This window comes from Bos mutus, chromosome 1, assembly GCF_027580195.1.
Source record: "Bos mutus isolate GX-2022 chromosome 1, NWIPB_WYAK_1.1, whole genome shotgun sequence".
In the NCBI taxonomy this organism is placed as follows: domain Eukaryota; kingdom Metazoa; phylum Chordata; class Mammalia; order Artiodactyla; family Bovidae; genus Bos; species Bos mutus.
In genome coordinates, this window is record NC_091617.1 from 98,274,038 (window position 1) to 98,295,290 (window position 21,253).

Genomic DNA, 21,253 nt, shown 5'->3' on the forward strand with positions numbered 1-21,253 from the left:
GGTCCATGAATCAAGGCAAATTGGAAGTGGTCAAACAGGAGATGGCAAGAGTGAATGTCGACATTCTAGGAATCGGTGAACTCAAATGGACTGGAATGGGTGAATTTAACTCAAGATGACCATTATATCTACTACTGTGGGCAGGAATCCCTTAGAAGAAATGGAGTAGCCGTCCTGGTCAACAGAAACGTCTGAAGTGCAGTACTTGGATGCAATCTCAAAAACGACAGAATGATCTCTGTTTGTTTCCAAGGCAAACCACTCAATATCACAGTAATCCAAATCTATGCCCCAAACAATAACGCTGAAGAAGCTGAAGTTGAATGGTTCTATGAAGACCTACAAGACGTTCTAGACAACACCCCAAAAAGATGTCCTTTTCATTATAGGGAACTGGAATGCAAAAGTAGGAAGCCAAGAAATACCTGGAATAACAGGCAAATTTGGCCTTGGAATAAGGAATGAAGCTGGGCAAAGGCTAATAGAGTTTGGCCAAGAGAACACACTGGTCATAGCAAACACCTTCTTCCAAAATATAGGAGAAGACTCTACACATGGACATCACCAGATGGTCAACACTGAAATCAGATTGATTATATTCTTGCAGCCAAAGATGGAGAAGCTCTATACAGTCAGCAAAAACAAGACTGGGAGCTGACTGTGGCTCAGATCATGAACTCCTTATTGCCAAATTCAGACTGAAATTGAAGAAAGTAGGGAAAACCACTAGACCATTCAGGTATGACCTAAATCAAATCCCTTATGATTATACAGTGGAAGTGAGAAATAGATTTAAGGGACTAGATCTGATAGATAGATTGCCTGATGAACTATGGATGGAGCTTCGTAACATTGTACAGGAGACAGGGATCAAGACCATCCCCATGGAAAAGAAATTCAAAAAAGCAAAATGGCTGTCTGGGAGGCCTTACAAATAGCTGTCAAAAGAAGAAAAGCGAAAAGCAAAGGAGAAAAGGAAATGTATAAGCATCTGAATGCAGAGTTCCAAAGAATAGCAAGAAGAGATAAGAAAGCCTTCCTTAGCGATCAATGCAAAGAAATAGAGGAAAACAACAGAATGGGAGAGACTAGAGATCTCTTCAAGAAAATTAGAGGTACCAAGGGGACATTTCATGTAAAGATGGGCTCAATAAAGGACAGAAATGGTATGGACCTAACAGAAGCAGAAGATATTAAGAAGAGGTGGCAAGAATACACAGAAGAACTGTACAAAAAAGATCTTCACGACCCAAATAATCACGATGGTGTGATCACTCACCTAGAGCCAGACATCCTGGAATGTGAAGTCAAGTGGGCCTTAGAAAGCATCACTACGAACAAAGCTAATGGAGGTGATGGAATTCCAGTTGAGCTATTTGAAATCCTGAAAGGTGATGCTGTGAAAGTGCTGCATTCAATATGCCAGCAAATTTGGAAAACTCAGCAGTGGCCACAGGACTGGAAAAGGTCAGTTTTCATTCCAATCCCAAATAAAGGCAATGCCAAAGAATGCTCAAACTACCGCACAGTTGCACTCATCTCACACACTAGGAAAGTAATGCTCAAAATTCTCCAAGCCAGGCTTCAGCAATATGTGAACCGTGAACTTCTAGATGTTCAAGCTGGTTTTCAAAAAGGCAGAGGAACCAGAGATCATATTGCAAACATCCGCTGGATCATGGAAAAAGCAAGAGAGTTCCAGAAAAACATCTATTTCTGCTTTATTGACTATGCCAAAGCCTTTGACTGTGTGGATCACAATAAACTGTGAAAAATTCTGAAAGAGATGAGAATACCAGACCACCTGACCTGCCTCTTGAGAAACCTATATGCAGGTCAGGAAGCAACAGTTAGAACTGGACATGGAACAACAGACTGGTTCCAAATAGGAAAAGGAATACATCAAGGTTGTATATTGTCACCCTGCTTATTTAACTTCTATGTAGAGTACATCATGAGAAACGCTGGGCTGGAAGAAGCACAAGCTGGAATCAAGATTGCTGGGAGAAATATCAATGACTTCAGATATGCAGATGACACTACCCTTATGGCAGAAAGTGAAGAGGAACTAAAAAGCCTCTGTGAAAGAGGAGAGTGAAAAAGTTGGCTTAAAGCTCAACATTCAGAAAACGAAGATCATGGCATCTGGTCCCATCACTTCATGGGAAATAGATGGGGAAACAGTGGAAACAGTGTCAGACTTTATTTTTTTGGGCTCCAAAATCACTGCAGATGGTGATTGCAGCCATGAAATTAAAAGACGCTTACTCCTTGGAAGAAAAGTTATGACCAACGTAGACAGCATATTGAAAAGCAGAGACATTACTTTGCCAACGAAGGTCCGTCTAGTCAAGGCTATGGTTTTTCCTGTGGTCATGTATGGATGTGAGAGTTGGACTGTGAAGAAAGCTGAGTGCCGAATAATTCATGCTTTTGACCTGTGGTGTTGGAGAAGACTCTTGAGAGTCCCTTGGACTGCAAGGAGATCCAACCAGTCCACCCTAAAGGAGATCAGTCCCGGGTGTTCTTTGGAAGGAGTGATGCTAAAGCTGAAACTCCAGTACTTTGGCCACCTCATGCGAAGAGTTGACTCATTGGAAAAGACTCTGATGCTGGGAGGGATTGGGGGCAGGAGGAGAAGGGGACGACAGAGGATGACATGGCTGGATGGCATCACTGACTCGACGGACCTGAGTCTGAGTGAGCTCCGGGAGTTGGTGATGGACAGAGAGGCCTGGTGTGCTGCGATTCATGGGGTCGCAAAGAGTCGGACACAACTGAGCGACTGAACTGAACTGAATATTTGGAAGACATCTCATAGAAATTTTAAACAACTTAATATGGCAGTGCCTTTGATGACACTTCTAAGTGATTTTCACATCGGCAGTTTTGTTTGATCATGGTCCCTGACAGTAAATTGTGATAGACGAGGCTCTGTCATGGCAAACCATGTTGTGTGTAGTCCAAGTGATCTTTGGTAGATTAATGTGACATGAGGAGGGAGTTTAGAATTTAGAATATGGATAACGAGTTGATACCATGTAAGCTTAGATGATTCTCATCATTATGGTTATAAGAAGAGCTGACACTCAATAAATGTTTGCCATGTGTCAGTACTGGGTGAAACTCTTCATGCAGGTATCTTCTTTAAGCCTTATAACAACCTGGCAGGTAGGCATTATATTTAACCCAGTTCAACAAATGAAGAAATTGAGGCCTGCAAAAGTTAAGTAACTTATGGTCACACAGCAAAGGCACAGGAGACACTGTCCTTAAGGTTATAAACTGAATTCCTTTAAAAGTCAGCCGTGTATTTCAACTGCATGTGTGCGTGTGTAGACTGAAGGCCCATCCAGCCTGTTACACACTTGGGGTCCTCTTGGATTGCTGCTGGTGTCCCGTTTGACGTTTGAGAAAATCTGCTGTTATAAATAGGTGGACAACCACTAGCGACATTCTCACCTTCTTCTTGATCTCTTTCCAAATGTGTCATAAAGCCAGTGCCCAGGGATCAAGCAGGGACTCTTAACGGAGTGAAAGCGGGCAGAGAATATGAGGCGGCGTGGTGACCGGCAGTTTTCTGCAGTGCTCACGGCCACCCTGGAGACAGTAAAGTTTTGCCTGCAGGGAGTGGCTGCCACTCTGGGGACAGTTTGCCCAGCACCGTGCCGGCCCACACCTGCTGCTGTCCCAGCATCGTTCTAAAACAGCACCCCTTTCACTGTCAACAATATCTCCCATTGGAAAATGAATCATATGGTCACCCAGCTGCCATTTAACTTCTGCTGAGAATTGGCCTGATGTTGCCAGAATCTTACGAGACCCAGCTTCTTGATTTTTACTTGGTGACAGCCCTTCAAATGTGGAAGACACTGTATGTTGGCTAACACCTGCAGGGGCCAAAAAAAAAAAGTCTGTGTGTTGGCCCAGGGGCTACCAGTTCATAACAGATAATCTCCAGATACAGAAAATGTGGGGAAATTACCAAGAGGCTGTTCCGCGAATTGTAGGGCTTGTGGCTGGGGAGGTTTTAAGACTTCACTGTGATCACTGCAATCTCACATTGTAACTGTGCAAAGAATTGTCCAGTAGCTATTGGAGGAAGAGTTTAGACCAGTCAAGAACTCGATTGTGGGAGAAAGAAAATACATTTAGAATTTTTGAGCAGATGAGATGTCTGTCTCTTGTTTCTTGAGTTGCTTTTGTAACTGAAATCCCTTTGAAGGACTGTGGAAATTATTCATGGCTAAGAGAGAGGCAGTTTGTGCTTTTTGATAGCTTTATTTTTAATTTATGGTGAGACTAAAATCTTAGATGACCCCTACCCATTACATTTCATTCCTAGGGGTTTGCTTATTAACAAAAATATTTCATTTTTAGCTCAGGAGTAATTAAAAATCCTTAACTTCTGTGCCAGATAGCTTGTTTAAGCATATTTAAACCACTGAGCCAGATTGTATTGGGTTGTCCAACTGAATCTGTGCCACATCCCAAAATGGTGCTAAGTTTTGTTGATTTGGAGTATTGTACTGTCAAAGTTCAAAACGATCTTTGAAAAAGTTATGTGAGGCTTTAGATAGGAAAATAATAGAATCAAGAGCCTGAAAGGCCCAGGGCTTTATGCATGATTTTCCTTTTTCTAAAACAGAAACCGTGTACAATCTGAGAGAAGAGAACAGACAGCTGAGGAGAGCGCATCAGGACATGCACACACAGCTGCAAGATGTCAAGGTAAAACAGCAACAACAACAACCTAAAAACCCCAGCATTTGATTGATTTGTGTTTGCCTGCTTTGCTTTGTAGTGACTTAAAAGTCGTTCACTACTTGACCTGCTTTACAATCCACACTGTTATTTTGGGCTTTTGTGGAAAGTGAACCTGCCCATTACTTCTTGTGCATTGTAAGCTAAAGAATGATCTGGAAATCTCAGCGTTTGCATTAGCACTGGAATGATTCTTTTGCCACGTGGTTGAATCTTAATAAGCTTTTTATTTGAAAAGGTTTATTAATAACTAAAGGTATTTTTCTTCCTGTTTTGATTTCCTTGTAAGTGATTAGGATTTTTGGGTAACACATTTTAGATTGTGGATTACCACCTTAACCATGGTCTTCCCTCTGCAAAGATTTTTGAACTTATCAAATGCTACAACAACAAACAAGCCAGCAAGTGAGCAGTGTTTGGGTGGCCATACCACTACCTGCCCAAGAGGAGTTTGTCCCAGAATGTCAAAACTCAACATGTAAAATTCTTTTTTGTGTAGCAACAGCATAAGAATTTACTCTCCGAGCATGAGCAACTTGTAGTGACTTTGGAAGACCACAAGAGTGCACTAGCTGCTGCACAGGTTAGAAGGGTAGCAGCCTCTCTGGGTTCTTTTTAAGTCTGCTTAACATTTCTGAATTCCTCTGTGCATGCAGTCTCTTAAAGGCCAGTCTTCGCTGAGTTCCTTAGGACAGAGCTTTCCTTATCCTGAAGATCATGCATGCTTTCAAAACTCAATCAAGAGAATATTAAGTAAAGCTTTGATTTTTTTTCCTTTTTTTTTTCCCTGCACTGGCAGTGTGGTTCATATGACTTTTTCTACCCTCCACCAACTCCTACATGCAGTAGTCTAATACTTGTCTAAGTCAGAGAATTCATCCCACATATGTGGTTTTTTCCACTATATAGACCTATGTAGACTCTTGCTATACTATCTGCAGGATTTTATATGCTAAGTACCTAAATAAATCATTGTAAAACTCTATATTTTACTCCTCCTTCCCTTGCTCCCGGCTTTACGCCTGCTACACTCCTTTTGGGCCTAGGCTTATGTGTTGTTAGGTCAAATTACAGGAAATAAGAAATCTCAGGTAAATAGAGAAGGAAAACCAGAGTCGTAAGTTTCATTTGTTCAAAGCCTACAGCAGTCCTCGCACAAGGCAGGCCCTCAGTAGATAATGTATTAAATGAACAAATACAGATGTTACAGAGCTTAGTGAAGTAATGTCACACTGACTGTTTTACAGCTTTATCATTGAAACAAATAGGAATGGCTAGTTTAGTCACTGTATATTCTTAATCACTGGTCTTCACTTTTCTTCTCTTGGAAGAATTAAAAGAAAAGAGCAAAGGAAAACCAACTATTTGTTCTTACCAGGAGACTGTGCATTATTTTTTGTCTTTATAAAATTTTTTAAAAGAATCGTATGCCAGGCCCTGATCTGTTTCAGAGACTGTAACATCAGGGTCTGTAGGACCCCTTTTCAAGGCAGTCATTGATTATCCCCCTACAAAACTGTAGCTGTGTGGTAATTTTTTACATGTTTATCAATTAAATTAGCTTTAGAGGATATTATTACATTCAAAATCTTCTTTATAAAATTTCTGCCAAGCATTGTTACATGAGACTATTTTCATACTGAAAAATATGACAGACCAATTTGAATACTCTATGTACTATAATAACAATAAATATTAAATTAAGCAACGACTTGAAAATTCAGAAAAATGTGAGTAAAGTAGTTCATTTAATGACCAAAACCAAATTCTGTTGTAAGCTCACTGAGGAATATTACTCACAAGATTTTGTAATAGAAAACAAGTTTTTAAATTTAATGTACATATATTTTTCTATTTCTTTGAATATCTTCTTGGTTCTTTTGGATGAGGTCGTCAAGTTTCTCCTGTTCTTTTATTCCCCAGTTGAAACTTTGCCCAGATCTGCTTAGAAAACAACTGCTATTTCAGGCATATACGTTTCTCATGTAAATCATCTTATGAGATTCTGTCTTGACAATCTGATTTTTAAATGTAATTAAGTGGGGAGAAACCAGGACCTGAGTGGAATTTGAGAGCTTAGAATTTGTCAGGGATTATCATAATAACTTTATATACAGAATTTTATTTAATATTCACAACCTACTGAGTTATATAATAACTGTATTTTTTTTTATAACTAAATAAGGTCAAAAGGAGTAGAGAAGCTGGCCCAATATCAGTGCCCAGAACCACCTTGAAGCTGGGATTTGTGGAGATTCTCTGTATTACAGTTATGTGGGCCTTGCCCCACACCTACTGAATACTGATTTCTAGGGTGGGCATCCAGGAGCCTGCATTTTTAACATGATCATTCCATAATTTAACATGATTCTTCATGCATGCTCATGTTTGAGGACCATAGTATTTCTCCCTTCAAAGGTTACGTACGTAGGAGGAGGAGAAAGAAGAAAGTGTAGAATATTTATCTTATTAAAAGCATCGCTGTATAGATGTCATTTTTTTCCCCTTTGACCTCCAAAGTCAGTTTGCAAATGTTTTGATAGGTTTCTGGCTAAGGGCCACTGTTAGCCATATGGCACACGTTTGTACAAATGATAAAGAAGCACGCCCCTGAGACACATTTAGCAGGCAGACTTCTCTTTGTGAATTAGAGAGACAGGAAGCAGGTGGGTGAGTGCCGTGCAGGTGTGCAACTGTGGCCAAGGGAGCCAGACTCGCCAGCCTCCTCTCTGCTCTGCTGGGCACAGTGAAGGGGCACCCTGCCTGGGAAGTGTGTTCAGAAGAGAGCTCTGGGTTCTTTGTATGTGCTTATGGAAATGTGTGTTTACACAGATAGCACTTCTGTTTTAGGATAACAGTGCTGGGACATATGATAAGCTAAGTATAAGCAGTCTATTGGTTTTCTTAACATATTTATTTTTTCCATCTTTATAGCTTCTGGTATTTAAAGTATCACACACCACACACACACCCCCACACCTACACACACACATCCTACCACATATACACACAGATAACACACACATAAGTATATTCTCGTCCTATACCTGCATTAGTGCCTTTGTTATTTTAGAAGAAAAGGATATTCAGAATCAAAGAATGAGAATAAAAACCAGCCTCCTTTATGCCTATGCTACTGTTTTCCAAAACTGCAGAGCACGATACAGGGAGCTTTTTGGAGAGGTAGGGACCTTATGTGACCACAGATTGACTGGGAAAGAGGATGGCCTGAGTGATTTTACATATATAATCGGTTACTTATTTGAAGCCTATGGTTCTTTCTTTTCTGCTGAAAAGTGTTACTCAGACCATACTGGTAAAAGATATCTGCACTTAGATTTATATAAATGTGGAATTTTAAAATAGATTTTAATGTCCTAAAACTGATTGCATAGCTGTCTTTTAATAATGATATTTATACTAGAGAGTTATTTATAAAAATTCTGACTTAGTTTAATGTAGCATGGAAAACTAACATCTGTCTTAGATATTTTTTCTCTGTTCCCTTTAACTCTAATTCTAATTTGCATGTGATTAAAAATGGTTGAGCATGTCCAAGTAAGTATAGCTAATGCATGGAAACAGTCTGCATATTTTTCCTCTCTTGCATTTAGGTATAATATTTTTATCTAGTCCTCCACTGAACCATCTATGAATGATATCCTTTTCCCTCCTCAAATTGTGCAATTTGCATCCAATTGTGCAATTTGTAATGCAGACTCAAGTTGCAGAATATAAACAACTGAAAGATACACTGAATAGGATTCCAAGCTTTCGAAAACCAGAACAAACAGAACAGCAAAATATCACCCAGGTGGCACATTCTCCACAAGGTGACAGCACAGCAAGAGACAAGTCGCCTGGAGAGCCTCGGGAGGTAAGAGTTGGGAACTGGCCTGTGGGCGAGTCATTTTCTCTGTCAAGCTGTTCTCAGGTGAACTGCTCTAAATATGGTCAGCTCTTCCTGCGGAACATTGATTCTCAAATTTTAGCAAATATCAAGAGTTCCCCATTAGGGCTGTTAAAACAGGAAGAGCTGTTTTCAGCCCACAGGTTGGGCTTCCCAGGTGGCTCAGCAGTAAAGAATCCACCTGCTAAAGCAGGAGACTCAGGTTCAATCCCTGGGTCGAGAAGATCTCCTAGAAGAGGAAATGGCAACCCACTCCAGTATTCTTGCCTGGAGAATCCCATGGACAGAGGAGCCTGGTGGGCTAGTCCATGGGGTCACAAAGAGTCAGACATGACTGAGCAACTGAACAACAAGCCTATAGGTTCAGCTAATTTGGGATGAAACCTGAGGATCTGCATTTCTGTTTCAGCTGGCCTGGTGATGTACACTTTGAGAACTGCTGTCCTGTTTTCTGACAAACACTAAACTAGTTTTATTTCTTCATATGGGTCTATTTGGTTGAAAGAAGCTATCATGTCTGAGTATTTTAAGGTTTTTTTTGGGGGGGATTGGGGTAGAGTAAGAAGGTTAAATGATTGTGAGGATATTATATGATAATCACCCCACTCAAGTACTAAGTTGATAATATATTTGAACTTGATACTGTACTAGGTCATATAGCATATGTCAAAGTTTGTATTTTAAGACCTTCATGAAACTGCAAGAGAGTAAGGTCTAAAAACAGAATCCACTCTTTTGTATTCCCGTTCTTTATGAAATTAAGTCTTGTTGTTTAAGAATGTCTCCTAAGTGGAGCATCCCAAATGGTGTCACCCATATGATTAATTCTTACCGAGTTGCTTTTGTAATCAGATCTTTCCCCTGACAAACACACTGTAAACAATGAGTGTTTGAGAAGACTCCCCAGCTCGTCTTCTCATCATCTTATAGGAATAATTAAGTTGGTATAAGTGGACTTCACTTGAATCTTCAGTCTGAGCAAAGCATTCCTTCACGGACAGCTTCTGTGTCCTGGATACTTACTCTTTGTCTGGGTCTTACATTGCTCTGAACTTCAGAAAACACAGTCAGTGCCCTGGTGTGGGAACTGGTTCTATTCTCCATCCAAGTTCAACTGGATTGATCTTTTAATGACTCTGACTTTTTTTTAGTTTTTCTATCTATGAAATGGAGGTAATAGTTACTTGCCCTAACCTTTCTCACAGGGATGCTGTGGAGATAAATGACAGGTGTTTGAAAGCACTTAGAATCCTTCAGAGAAATATTTCCTATAAAGCCAGCCAGCGTGCTTGCTAAGTTGCCTCAGTCATGTCTGACCCTTTGCAACCCCATGGACTGTACCCTGCCAGGCTCCTCTGTCCATGGGATTCTCCGGGCAAGAATACTGGAGTGGGTTGCCATTTCCTTCTCTAGGGGATCTTCCCAACCCAGGGATTGAACCTATATCTCTTGATTCTCCTGCATTGGCAGGCAGTTTCTTTACCACTCTAAAGCCAGTTCAGTTCAGTTGCTCAGTCATGTCCGACTCTTTGCGACCCCATGGACTGCAGCATGCCAGGCTTCCCTGTCCATCACCAACTCCCGGAGCTTACTTAAACTCATGTTCATTGAGTTGGTGATGCCCTCCAACCATCTCATCCTCTGTTGTCCCCTTCTTCTCCCGCCTTCAGTCTTTCCCAGCATCAGGGTCTTTTCCATTGAGTCAGTTCTTCACATCAGTTGGCCAAGGTATTGGAGTTTCAGCTTCAGCATCAGTCCTTCCAATGAATATTCAGGACTGATTTCCTTTAGGATGGACTGGTTGGATCTGGTTGCAGTCCAAGGGACTCTCAGGAGTCTTCTCCAACACCACAGTTTAAAAGCATCAATTCTTCGGCAGTCAGCTTTCTTTATAGTCCAACTCTCACATCCATACATGACTACTGGAAAAATCATAGCTTTGACTGGATGAACCTTTGTTGGCAAAGTAATATCTCTGCTTTTTAATATGCTGTCTAGCTTGGTCATAACTTTTCTTCCAAGGAGAAAGCGTCTTTTAATTTCATGGCTTCAGTCACCAACTGCAATGATTCTGAAGCCCCCAAAAATAAAGTCTGTCACTGTTTGCATTGTTTCCCTGTCTATTTCCCATGAAGTGATGGGACCAGATGCCATGATCTCAGTTTTCTGAATGTTGAGTTTTAAGCCAACTTTTTCACTCTCCTCTTTCACTTTCATCAAGAGGCTCTTTAGTTCTTTGCTTTCTGCCATAAGTGTGATGTCATCTGCACATCTGAGGTTATTGATATTTCTCCCAGCAATCTTGATTCCAGCTTGTGCTTCATCCAGTCCAGCATTTCTCATGATGCACTCTGCATATAAGTTAAATAAGCAGGGTGACAATATACAGCCTTGATGTACTCCTTTCCCAATTTGGAACCAGTCTGTTGTTCCATGTCCAGTTCTAACTGTTGCTTCTTGACCTTCTTACAGGTTTCTCAAGAGGCAGGTCAGGTGGTCTAGTATTCCCATCTCTTTAAGAATTTTCCATACTTTGTTGTGATCCACATAGTCAAAGGCTTTGGCATAGTCAATAAAGCAGAAATAGATGTTTTTCTGGAACTTCTCGCTTTTTCGATGATCCAACAGATGTTGGCGATTTGATCTCTGGTTCTTCTGCATTTTCTAAAACCAGCTTCAACATCTGGAAGTTCACAGTTCCCATACTGGTGAAGCCTGGCTTGGAGAATTTTGAGCATTACTTTGCTAGCCTGACAGTAAAGCCAGGGTACTATCAATTCACACTTTCCAGGTATGCAAGGACTTGATAAGATGTGTACCTCCAGAAGCTGTCCTCAAGTGTCTGAGAAAAGACTTTTTCCCTTGGTTTATTTATTTATACAGTCCAGTTTCTCAGTTATGTTTCTGCTAATTTAAGAAGAGAGCTTCACATTTATTTCAATTATGGGACAGTCTGACCAAACAAAATATTTTTCCTGATAAAGAAAAATCAGGAGGATTTGGCAGGAGGAAGAGCAGTGACACATTTTCCTATTGATGTTGTGTTTACTTCATTCTACCCTTTTTTTCTAAGAAATGAAGACCATATAGAAATCTCTGACGCTTTCAGAGAAAACTGATTTAAGTTCACCAATTTTAGAAGAGGAGTTCTCTGTAGAAAAAAACCTATCTTTTTTTTTTCTTCAGAGTTTTCTGTATTAATAATATAAAATATTCACAGACTTTCTCTGGTGTACAAAGAAATATTACTTTTAATACATTAAAATGTTTTATTGTACCTGATTTAATGGACACTATTTTACATGGATGTCCATTAGTAATGGCATTCTTTTTTTATATTAGGTAACAAAAATCAAAGCTAACTCATCCTCAATTTGATCTTATCCTTTTCTTTTCATATAATTATTGAAGACAAAATTTACATCAAAGAAAATTGCATAAGTATTCAATCACTTGAAGTATGAGGATTTTGCCTTTTTATTCTGAGAGAACAGGAGTTAGACTGCTTTTGAGGGCAGAGTCTACTGAGATGTGGTCACTTACAGGCTTTACTTTTAGGTTACTTATGGTATGCTTTCCGTGATGAAATTTTGCTTATGTTATCTCTATTTTATAGGTGAGATTACACAGTGAGAAGAGTTAAGTGACTCCATTGCAGCCATACTTTTCAGTCAGGACTCTATATTTCTAGACTCCAGGATTTTGCTTATGTTGTAACCCTGTAGACATGGTAATAAAGAAATTCTGTCACTACTTTCAAACTAGAGGAGTGTCATTTCCAGTGATGTGCTTGACCTAGGTGTCTCGAAATAGTGAAGTGTGGCAGAACCATGAAGCAGCCCCTGGAAGAACAGAGGAAACAAAACCTTACCCTTCCACCCAGAAGGAGGCAGAACTTAAGGCTCCCGCAGAACTGACCCATCAAGAAGCAGGACCCAAGGAGCCGGAGGAGCGACAGGTGGAGGAGGAGCACAGGCGGGCCCTGGAGGAGGAGGCCATGGAGCAGGTCGGGCGGCCTGAGCACCTCGAGGAGGAGCACGACCCATCACCCGAGGAGCAGGATCGGGAGTGGACGGAACAGCGTGAACGAAAGGAAGCCAGACTTGCCGCAGGGGAGGTTCACGCTGAGGTATGAGGTTGCCCAACCAGTCGGCTGGGGTAGAGGTTGTGGCTTTGTTTCTACATAATGTTGACCTATGAACAGGGAGAGTTTGAGCCTTGCAGGGCCACTTCTGTAAGGATTTTTCTAGTAAACACTAGAAAATCCGTGTTTGGTTGAATCTGAACATGGGAAACTGAGACAGAAGGGCCCCCACAGGGAGGCTGTGGAGGATCCGTACATACAGAGGGCTGACTAAAAGTTATATGAAGATTCTCACTGTGCTGCGGGTCCATGCCCCTAACCCCTACATTGTTCAAGGGTCAACTGCATCAAGGGAAAAGCCCATGTGTAACAATCTCTAAAATAAGATGGGGGTGATTTCACTAAATCTTCCATGTACTTATTTAAATGTTCTGTTGTGACATTAGTAGCACAGCTGCCTTACTCCAGAAAGGTGACTGGGGAAAAGAGAAGGTGCTGTAGGTGTTTATTTGTCAAGAATGCACAGTAGGGTGGGGGTAGGAGGGAGGCTCAACAGGGAGGGGATATGTGTATATTAAAACTGACTCATGTTGTTGTACAGCAGAAATCAAAACATTGTAAAGCAATTATCCTCCAATTAAAGTTTTTTAAAAAAGGAAGAGAAAAGAGTGCACAGTAAGGGAGACTTGGGCACATCCCTTTAACAGACTAGGAAACTAGATGGTCACCTCATCCTGCACTTTCTCAGTCTGTGCTCAAGGCCCATGGGCATCTTGATGCCAAGAAGTGACTCATTTTCTGTGATCAAGGGTGCTTGTCTCCCTGTTCACTTACTGTTAAATCCTGTGTTGGCTTTCACATATTCAAATTCAGGGTGGTTAGTAAGGCATCAAAAGCTGAGGGTTTGCCACTGGGTGAGTGTGTTTAACCAGTGTCTTCTCAAGCTGAGCATTCCCCTCTGCAAATGAGCACTGCCCTCTCACTCCACTCCCCTTTCACTCCATTCCCCTCTCACTCCACTGAGCGCTCCCTTCTCCATATGAGCACTCCCCTCTCACTCCACACCCCTCTTACTCCACTGAGCACACCCCTCTCACATAAGTAAGACTCATGAAAACATTATTATTATAAATGATACTTTAAAAGAACTGAGAGCAACACTGAAGCAGCCAGATATTTTTATTACACAGCCTCTAAGGTAATACTGACAACAATCTACCTGGCTCTTACATGAATGCTGATCATCCTTTATTTACATCTCTGAAGCTCTGTTTGCTCTCAAACTTTTCAAGACTTCAAGCTGCTAGAGGATTGGCTGAGCAGGTGTAAAGGCACCTGTAGGTTTACTCTTAGACTGTTGCACACTTAGTGTGAAGAAGCCTCTCCCAGTCTTGCATCCATAAGCTTTCCTCCAAGATAATTCCCTACTAGGTTTAATTTCCCTCAACCACGCACCCTCTTTCCTTTGGTGAGAATTGTACGTGCTTGTATTAGTTGGGGGATGGAGGAGAGAGTGGTAGATTGCTTAATGGAAGCAGACTTTAAGAATTCCTGGATCAGATTTTCCTTTAATCTGAAAATCCTCTCCTCATCCATTTTTTATTTCTTTGAAGGAAAGTGATTCTGCCTCTCCACCCTAACCTGAAATTTGACCTTTTTTGGCTCTGCTTAGTCTGAGATTGGTGTATGCTTTGCTGGAATTAATTAGCTTCCCAAAGTCTTCAGGTCTTCATGGAAAAGCCTTAGCCTCAACTTCAGCTCAGACATTGCCCCAATTAGTCTGAGGTTATTAAGTGCCCACTTATACCAAAGTCTTTTGAGCATACATTTAATTAAAGCTGAAACATTTCTTCTGTTGTGTCCTTTTCCATTTGAGAGGGAGCACATTAAAAATATCTGCATTAATGCCAACAGCAGGGGAAGGTCAAAGGAAGCCAAGCTTCTTCTTGCTAAAAGAAGCCAAGGGTGATTCAGAGAGAGTAGGGAACTAGCAGTGGAGTCCGGCAGTGGGTGGTGTTGGACCTAACATACAAGACAGTTGATCTGACAGAGAGGTATTAATAAACCAGCCCTGCCTTCTGCCCGTGTCATGAGAAATGGGTGAAGGGCAGACCCAGGGCACCCGACTGCTCTTGCTCACTGTTCCCCAGGTGCATCCTTCAGCCAAGCCAGTCACCAGACTCCAGTCGCCGTATGAGGAGCAGCTGGAACAGCAGAGGCTGGCGGCGCAGCGGGCGGAGGAGGCCCAGCGGCTGAGGGAGGAGCAGGAGGCCCTGCACCAGCAGCGGCTGCAGGGACACTTGCTGCGGCAGCACCAGCAGCAGCAGCTCCTCGCCAGGGAGACAGCCCGACAGCGGCAGGATGGGCTCCAGGAGGGCCGGCTGCAGCGCCCCGAGCAGCCACGGTAGCCTTCTGACCGACCTGGATAGCTTGGCCTCCAATGTCCACAGGCAGATTAAAGACAGCTCCTCGTAGTCCTTCCCTGTGAACTGGAGGGGCTCCTCTTGCTCATGGGAGCTGAAGCTGAACTGAAAATCAAATTCTAAATATTTAACTTCCAAAATAATCAACATTTTTTTTTTCTGCCTGAAAGTAACAGTTTACATTTCCAATTAACCTGTCAGGTGTTGTGCTAGGTTCATTTTAGTTTTTGAAAAGCATTTTATCTTTTATAAGGTATCCTTTGAAAGTGTACCTGGAATCCTTATTAAACCTAATTGGATACATTTAGGAAATATATTTATGGCTTTTAAAAGAATTTTGAAAAATTCATTGGTAACTCTCTTTAAAGATAAATGTCTTATGTCAAACTGTTCTACTAGTGTCCCGGAGTTGATGACTGTTTGTTTCCTTGCAGGCAGCAAGCTCGTTACGATGCTGTGGATAATGATATCGTTCAGGGAGCGGAGGACCAGGGCATCCAGGAAGAGGAAGGAGGTGGTGAGCCTCTTAGATGATGAATGTTTTAATAAAACTGCTGGGTAATATATAATGTCAACTCAGAGACATATGCATACCTGTGTACAGGTTTCTCTTGCTCTCTGAGAGTGTTCCTTTGAAACTGTTTGTAAGCTGAAATGGTGTAGATCGAAGAAACAATTACCATAGGACACATCTTGCTAACGGATACACAAAATAAATTGAGATAAAGCACAGATGCTCACCAGCACATTCAGAGCTCTGGGGGTGTGAGGTTGAGATGCTGAATGTAGGTCCTGGAAAGGAGGTGGGTGGTGCCATTCTTGCTTCTCTGCTCAGGTGTGTGCTGCCTCCATACCTGCTTTCTCTCTCTACAAATGAAACACTAAATGGCTATTTTTGCTTTCACCTATTTTCATAAAATTGAACATCCTCTTCCGATTTCTTTCAGTTAGCCAAAACAGGTACTAATGTAGATCTTTCATAAAAGCGAAATGGCATAAAACAAACTTTCAAAAAGTGGAGGGTACCTATATGTACAGAGATTTGTGCACCATATGTCTTTTGTTGTCATTGATATGTTTTCCTTTATCCTCCCAAAAAGTTCACATTGATGGCCTGAATCAACCCAAGATAATCTGTTTGCTCTCTGCCATTTTAAAGTAGAGAGGAAATAGTGCTTTACTCTTCTTACATGGAAGGCTTGCTTGCATGCTCTGTCGTGTCTGACTCTGCAACTCCATGAAGTGTAGCCCACCAGGCTCCTCTGTCCATGGGATTCTCGAGGCAAGAATGCTGGAGTGGGTTGCCATTTCCTACTCCAGGGGATCTTCCCACACAGGGTTCAAACTCTCATCTTCTGTGTCTCCTGCATTGGCAAGCAGATTGTTTAGCTGAGCCAGATTGTTTACCGCTGTGCCGCCACCTGGGAAACCCCTAAACTTCTTGTACGTTAATACTTATTTTTATTTCTAGCACATTGTCGTAGGAATATTAGGCTTTAGGAAACCTCTACATTTTCTTCTTACCTTGGAGACATATAGATTATTACCTTGAAAGTTTTTCAAATTAAGTCACTAGTAGCTTTCATTCGTGGTACACATCTATATGTCACTGAACAAATACTGCCTACTGTGATAGCAGAACTAGAGAATAACCGTCTCTCTGGCAACGCTAACACTTAGCTGTGTATCCTTTCCTTAAAGAATCTAATGGAAGGTGATTACCGAACTCCCTCTATAGCCTATTCTGATATTTTATAGCTCTGATAGTCAAGAAATTGTTTTCCTTATGTGCCCCCATGCAACACTTGAAGCTTTTTTGTTCCATTATCAGTAAAGACTAGAGAACCATTTGTTCTCCCTTTTATTTAATGGATCCCTTGGTGCACTTGAAACATAATAGTAAGTTACCTGTATCTTTATTTTCTACAGGCTAAATACTCTCCATGTATTTAACCTTTCCTCTGATATCTGTGTGTGTGTTCTTGTCTAAATTCTCTGTATTGAAATATTTTTTTCAAAAAGTAACAAGTAAATGTGTGAGTATAAATATGTGATGTTTGTGGTATCATCACTACCACCTCAGAGAACACAAGATGGGCTGAATTTGTTTTTGAGCTTCACAAATGGGGTTACCATTTCTTTCATTTCCTGAAATAGCATCCGTTTCTTCTTTTGGTACCTTGCTATTTTCTCTGACATTACCAAAATTTTGTCAATAATTTTAGTGATGTTCAATTGACTGGGCTTTATTTTATGGAGAAAGTTTCTATCATTGTTTTTGGCATAATGGGGTAAAATTCAGCTTCTGTTGTAAACATGTGTTTTAGAGAGTTAGAATATGTCAGTTATCCACATTGTAGATATAGGGACTGGGAAAAAGATAACTTTCAGAAAAGCTGAGACGTGTACTTTATGTTGAGCTAACCTAAAAGAAGAGAGTGAGTGATGTGGTCTGTAGGAAAGCCCACCAGTAGCTTGGCTTGGCTTGGCTTTAAAAGGGAAGAATCCTGTCTGGTTCACTGGGGCTGATAAGGGTTCCTTTGATTTGCTAGCCTATGAGAGAGAGAACCAGCACCAAGACGAGGCAGAAGAAGACCCAGAGAATGGACATGAGCTGCAAGAACAAGGGCCCCATGAAGCTGACCCAGAATCCGAGGGAGATGTAAGTGTCCTCTCATCCGGTCATGACCCCTGGGAACTCACAAGGCAGAAAGGAAATATAAAGGTTTACCTGACTCTGTAACTCCAGCTCCACGTGGTTTACATAATTATATGGTAACTGTTAACTGTCAACCATGGGGTGTTTGTGTGATGAGAATGGGTTAAAGGTTGCTCAGGGAAAACATCCAGGGAGTTGCCCTCTGGGGACTTTAGTAAAATTAAAATAGAAGAGCAAAAAGAGGCACTGTAGTATGTAGTAATTCTGAAAGATGAAAAAGAAAACACAACAAAGCAAATGTGGGAATTAGAGAGAGAACCCAAGAAAGGAGGTCAGCCACCATGGAGCATGCTGAGCAGTCTGCTCGGTTGTGAATGTGTGTCCTGCGACTGTGTAATCTCTCAGCAGTCCGGTGACTATTTCAGTAAACACACAGCTAAGAATGTGAGGTTTGAGAAATGAAAAACATTTCCCAGATACCATATTGCCATAGAAAAATTAGAGTATTAACAAGTAGAGATATAATAACCAAAGCTATTCTTTTCATTTACTCAAGAAAGGACCAAGTCTCCCAGTTCAGTTGGGTGGTATGGGACCTTGACCTTGCCTGTAAGTGTGTCTTTGCACTTATGCGTAGATGATTTTGACAACTTACTGTAGCTCTCCTGTCATCTTTTGCTAGCAAATCAACCACCACATTTATAGAATGTGGTCCTCTGGGCCCTGCTGTCCTCTGGGCCCTGTTTATGTTGGTCCAGTGGACTGAGAGGAGGAGGATTGATATTCTTTCTTGATAAGCACTGACAAAGTCTTCCCGAGCTGCTTGAAGCAACCTCGATGGAAACGGCTTTCCCCTATAACTTGCACAGAGAGGTGGTAGGATATATCTACCCACTAGCTCCTCAATCAGCAGTTCTCAAAGTATGCTCCAGGGAACCCTAGCCCTGAAATATTGTCAGGAAAGGATAAGAGCTATAGATAACAGGAGAGTATGAGAGAGCCAGAGGATGTGTAGGAGCAAGAGAGTGTCCACGAGAGAGCAAGAGAGCGAGCATGCAAGAGCCTGAGAGCGATGGAGGGCACAGGGGAAGGGTGGGTATTCCAGTTCCTGACTTTTGGGAAATGCTGTCTGTCTTGATTGGCTACCTGACTGCATAATCCTTCACTCTCCTTTCATCGGTTGATTTGCTCTAGATAACACGTTGGGAAATGTTGGCCTTTCTACTGTGCCTTCCCTTAATTAGAAATTATTAGCCTGCTTGTCTCTCTGTCTCACCTGTTTTTTTTTTTTTTTTTTTAGGAACATTTTTGTCCAGCTTCACTGAGGTTTAATGAATCATCCTTTTTTTTTTAATATCTAACAACTGTGCCTATTAAACCTTTTTTATTACTTGGCTAGAGTTAGAGCTAATCTGTATATTTTTATAAACTTTTGCAAAGGACATTGAGTACTTTTTGCCCTGAAGAAAACATGTTACATTTCCCCTATATTTCCACACAGTTTATTAATAACACACAAAAGGAAATCCATATGACAAGATTGTGGAGTAACTGGAGTTTAGTGTGAAGGTTATGATTTGTCACTCTGTATCCCCAAGAAAAGTGTCACTTTGTTCTTGAACAAAGTATTTAGCCAGGGAGGTACAGATAATACATCAGCTGAGACTGCAGTGAGCTCTTGAACATGTTCAAGGCTCTGAAGTGAATTGAAGTAGAATTTTGTGGTCTGGAGACTAAATCTCACTCAGGCTTCCCTGTCTCTGGGAAGCATTTGCTGCTTCAGTGAAGTGTCCTGTTGATGACCCCAGTGTGATCAGGGACGATCCTACAAGCATCATCATTTCCGCCCAGCTCACACTCTAAAAATCTGAATCTTTATGAGGGTGTATATGATTTTGAAAGGTGCTTTGCGATCATAAGTGGGACATCCAGATAATTCTAAAGTTGATAATATGAAGGGCATTTGTTGAACACAATAACCGAGAACTACTTGAGAGGTAGGATGGGTTGGGGGAGGTATTTTTCAAAATATTTATATCACCAGAAGTTAAGCCCATTCCCTCTTATTTTGTGTCTTATCAGTGCAGCATCTCTTAGCTTCACATCTCTTAGCTTCTTAGGTCCACACTAGAATGTGATGGCCTGCTCTTGAATTAGCCTCCTCTTGTCTCCTCACAGGCCCTCTTCTTGGGTCCCTGCTGGTGTGGGCTTCCTCTCTCCTCAACTGCTTTTCACCCGCTTACATCAGCTGGTTTGCAAAGAATAACTGGTCTGTAAAAATTGACGAACTGGTGAAAGCAGTTACCATTTGCCTATCTAAATCTCTAATTTTAATGATTCATCCTATTTGGTCCTTTGGCTTTCATTAACTGTTTTTCTTGTCATCTAGTTATGCTCATATTACTTATGGCATTGGAGCTTTGAGAACTGTGTTGGAATCACTTGCAGGAAAGAAGTGCTCTTTGAACTTCTTTCTGATGCATCCGTCTCTGACAAAGCAGAGGCTTTATCTTTGGACAGCAGGATGGGTATCTGTGAGTCTTGGTAAGGACAGACCTGAGCAGTCTGGTAAAGGACAATTTAATTCTCTGTCAGCCTGTGGCCTTTCAAATGAAATTAAACTTGATCCTGGATTTTGAAGTGGTGCTTGCTTTTCATTAAAATTTTACAGAGGGCAGCTGTAGAGGATATAAACCCAGCAGATGACCCTAATAATCAAGGCGAGGATGAATTTGAAGAAGCCGGGCAAGTGAGGGAAGAAAACTTGCCAGATGAAAATGAAGAGCAAAAACAAAGTCACCAAAAGCAACAGAATGCAGAAATGGAGGAACATTTGGTGGTAAGTGGGTGCCATGATGGAGGGTGGTTTTAACCTGGGGATTTTATTATTTTTTTAATTAATTAATTTATTTTATTTGGAGGTAAATTACTTTACAATATTGTGGTAGTTTTTGCCATACATCAACATAAACCAGCCAAGGCTGTACATGTGTTCTGCCATCCTGAACCCACTCCCTCCCGACGTCCCTCCCCACCCTATCCCTCTGGGTTGTCCCAGAGCACTGGCTTTGAGTGCCCTGCTTCATGCATCAAACTTGCACTGATCATCTATTTTACATATGGTAATATACATGTTTCAATACTATTTCCTCAAATCATCCCATCCTTGCCTTTTGCCACAGAATCCAAAAGTCTGTTCTTTACATCTATGTCTCTTTTGCTGTCTTACATATAGGGTCATTGTTACCATCTTTCTAAATTCCATACATATGCGTTAATACACTTTTTGGTGTTTTTCTTTCTGACTTACTTCACTCTGTATCATAGGCTCCAGTTTCATCCACCTCATTAGAACTGACTCAAATGTGTTCTTTTTAACAGCTGAGTAATATTCCATCGTGTATGTGTAGCAC

The 21,253-nt window shown here is 41.3% G+C and overlaps 1 protein-coding gene across 4 annotated transcripts in view; it reads left to right on the plus strand.

Moving 5' to 3' along the window:
* GOLIM4 (golgi integral membrane protein 4) overlaps positions 1–21,253 on the plus strand; it is an 84,410-nt gene that overhangs the window by 52,510 nt on the left and 10,647 nt on the right. The window contains exons 6-13 of one of the 4 annotated variants that reach the window (XM_005908169.3): positions 4,649–4,731; positions 5,264–5,347; positions 8,483–8,641; positions 12,474–12,803; positions 14,909–15,162; positions 15,616–15,698; positions 17,734–17,843; positions 20,512–20,679. In XM_005908169.3, coding sequence (XP_005908231.1) covers positions 4,649–4,731; positions 5,264–5,347; positions 8,483–8,641; positions 12,474–12,803; positions 14,909–15,162; positions 15,616–15,698; positions 17,734–17,843; positions 20,512–20,679 — 1,271 coding nt within the window. The remainder of the gene's footprint in view (positions 1–4,648; positions 4,732–5,263; positions 5,348–8,482; positions 8,642–12,473; positions 12,804–14,908; positions 15,163–15,615; positions 15,699–17,733; positions 17,844–20,511; positions 20,680–21,253) is intronic. The other 3 variants (XM_005908170.3, XM_005908172.3, XM_005908171.3) reach the window with 3 other exon arrangements.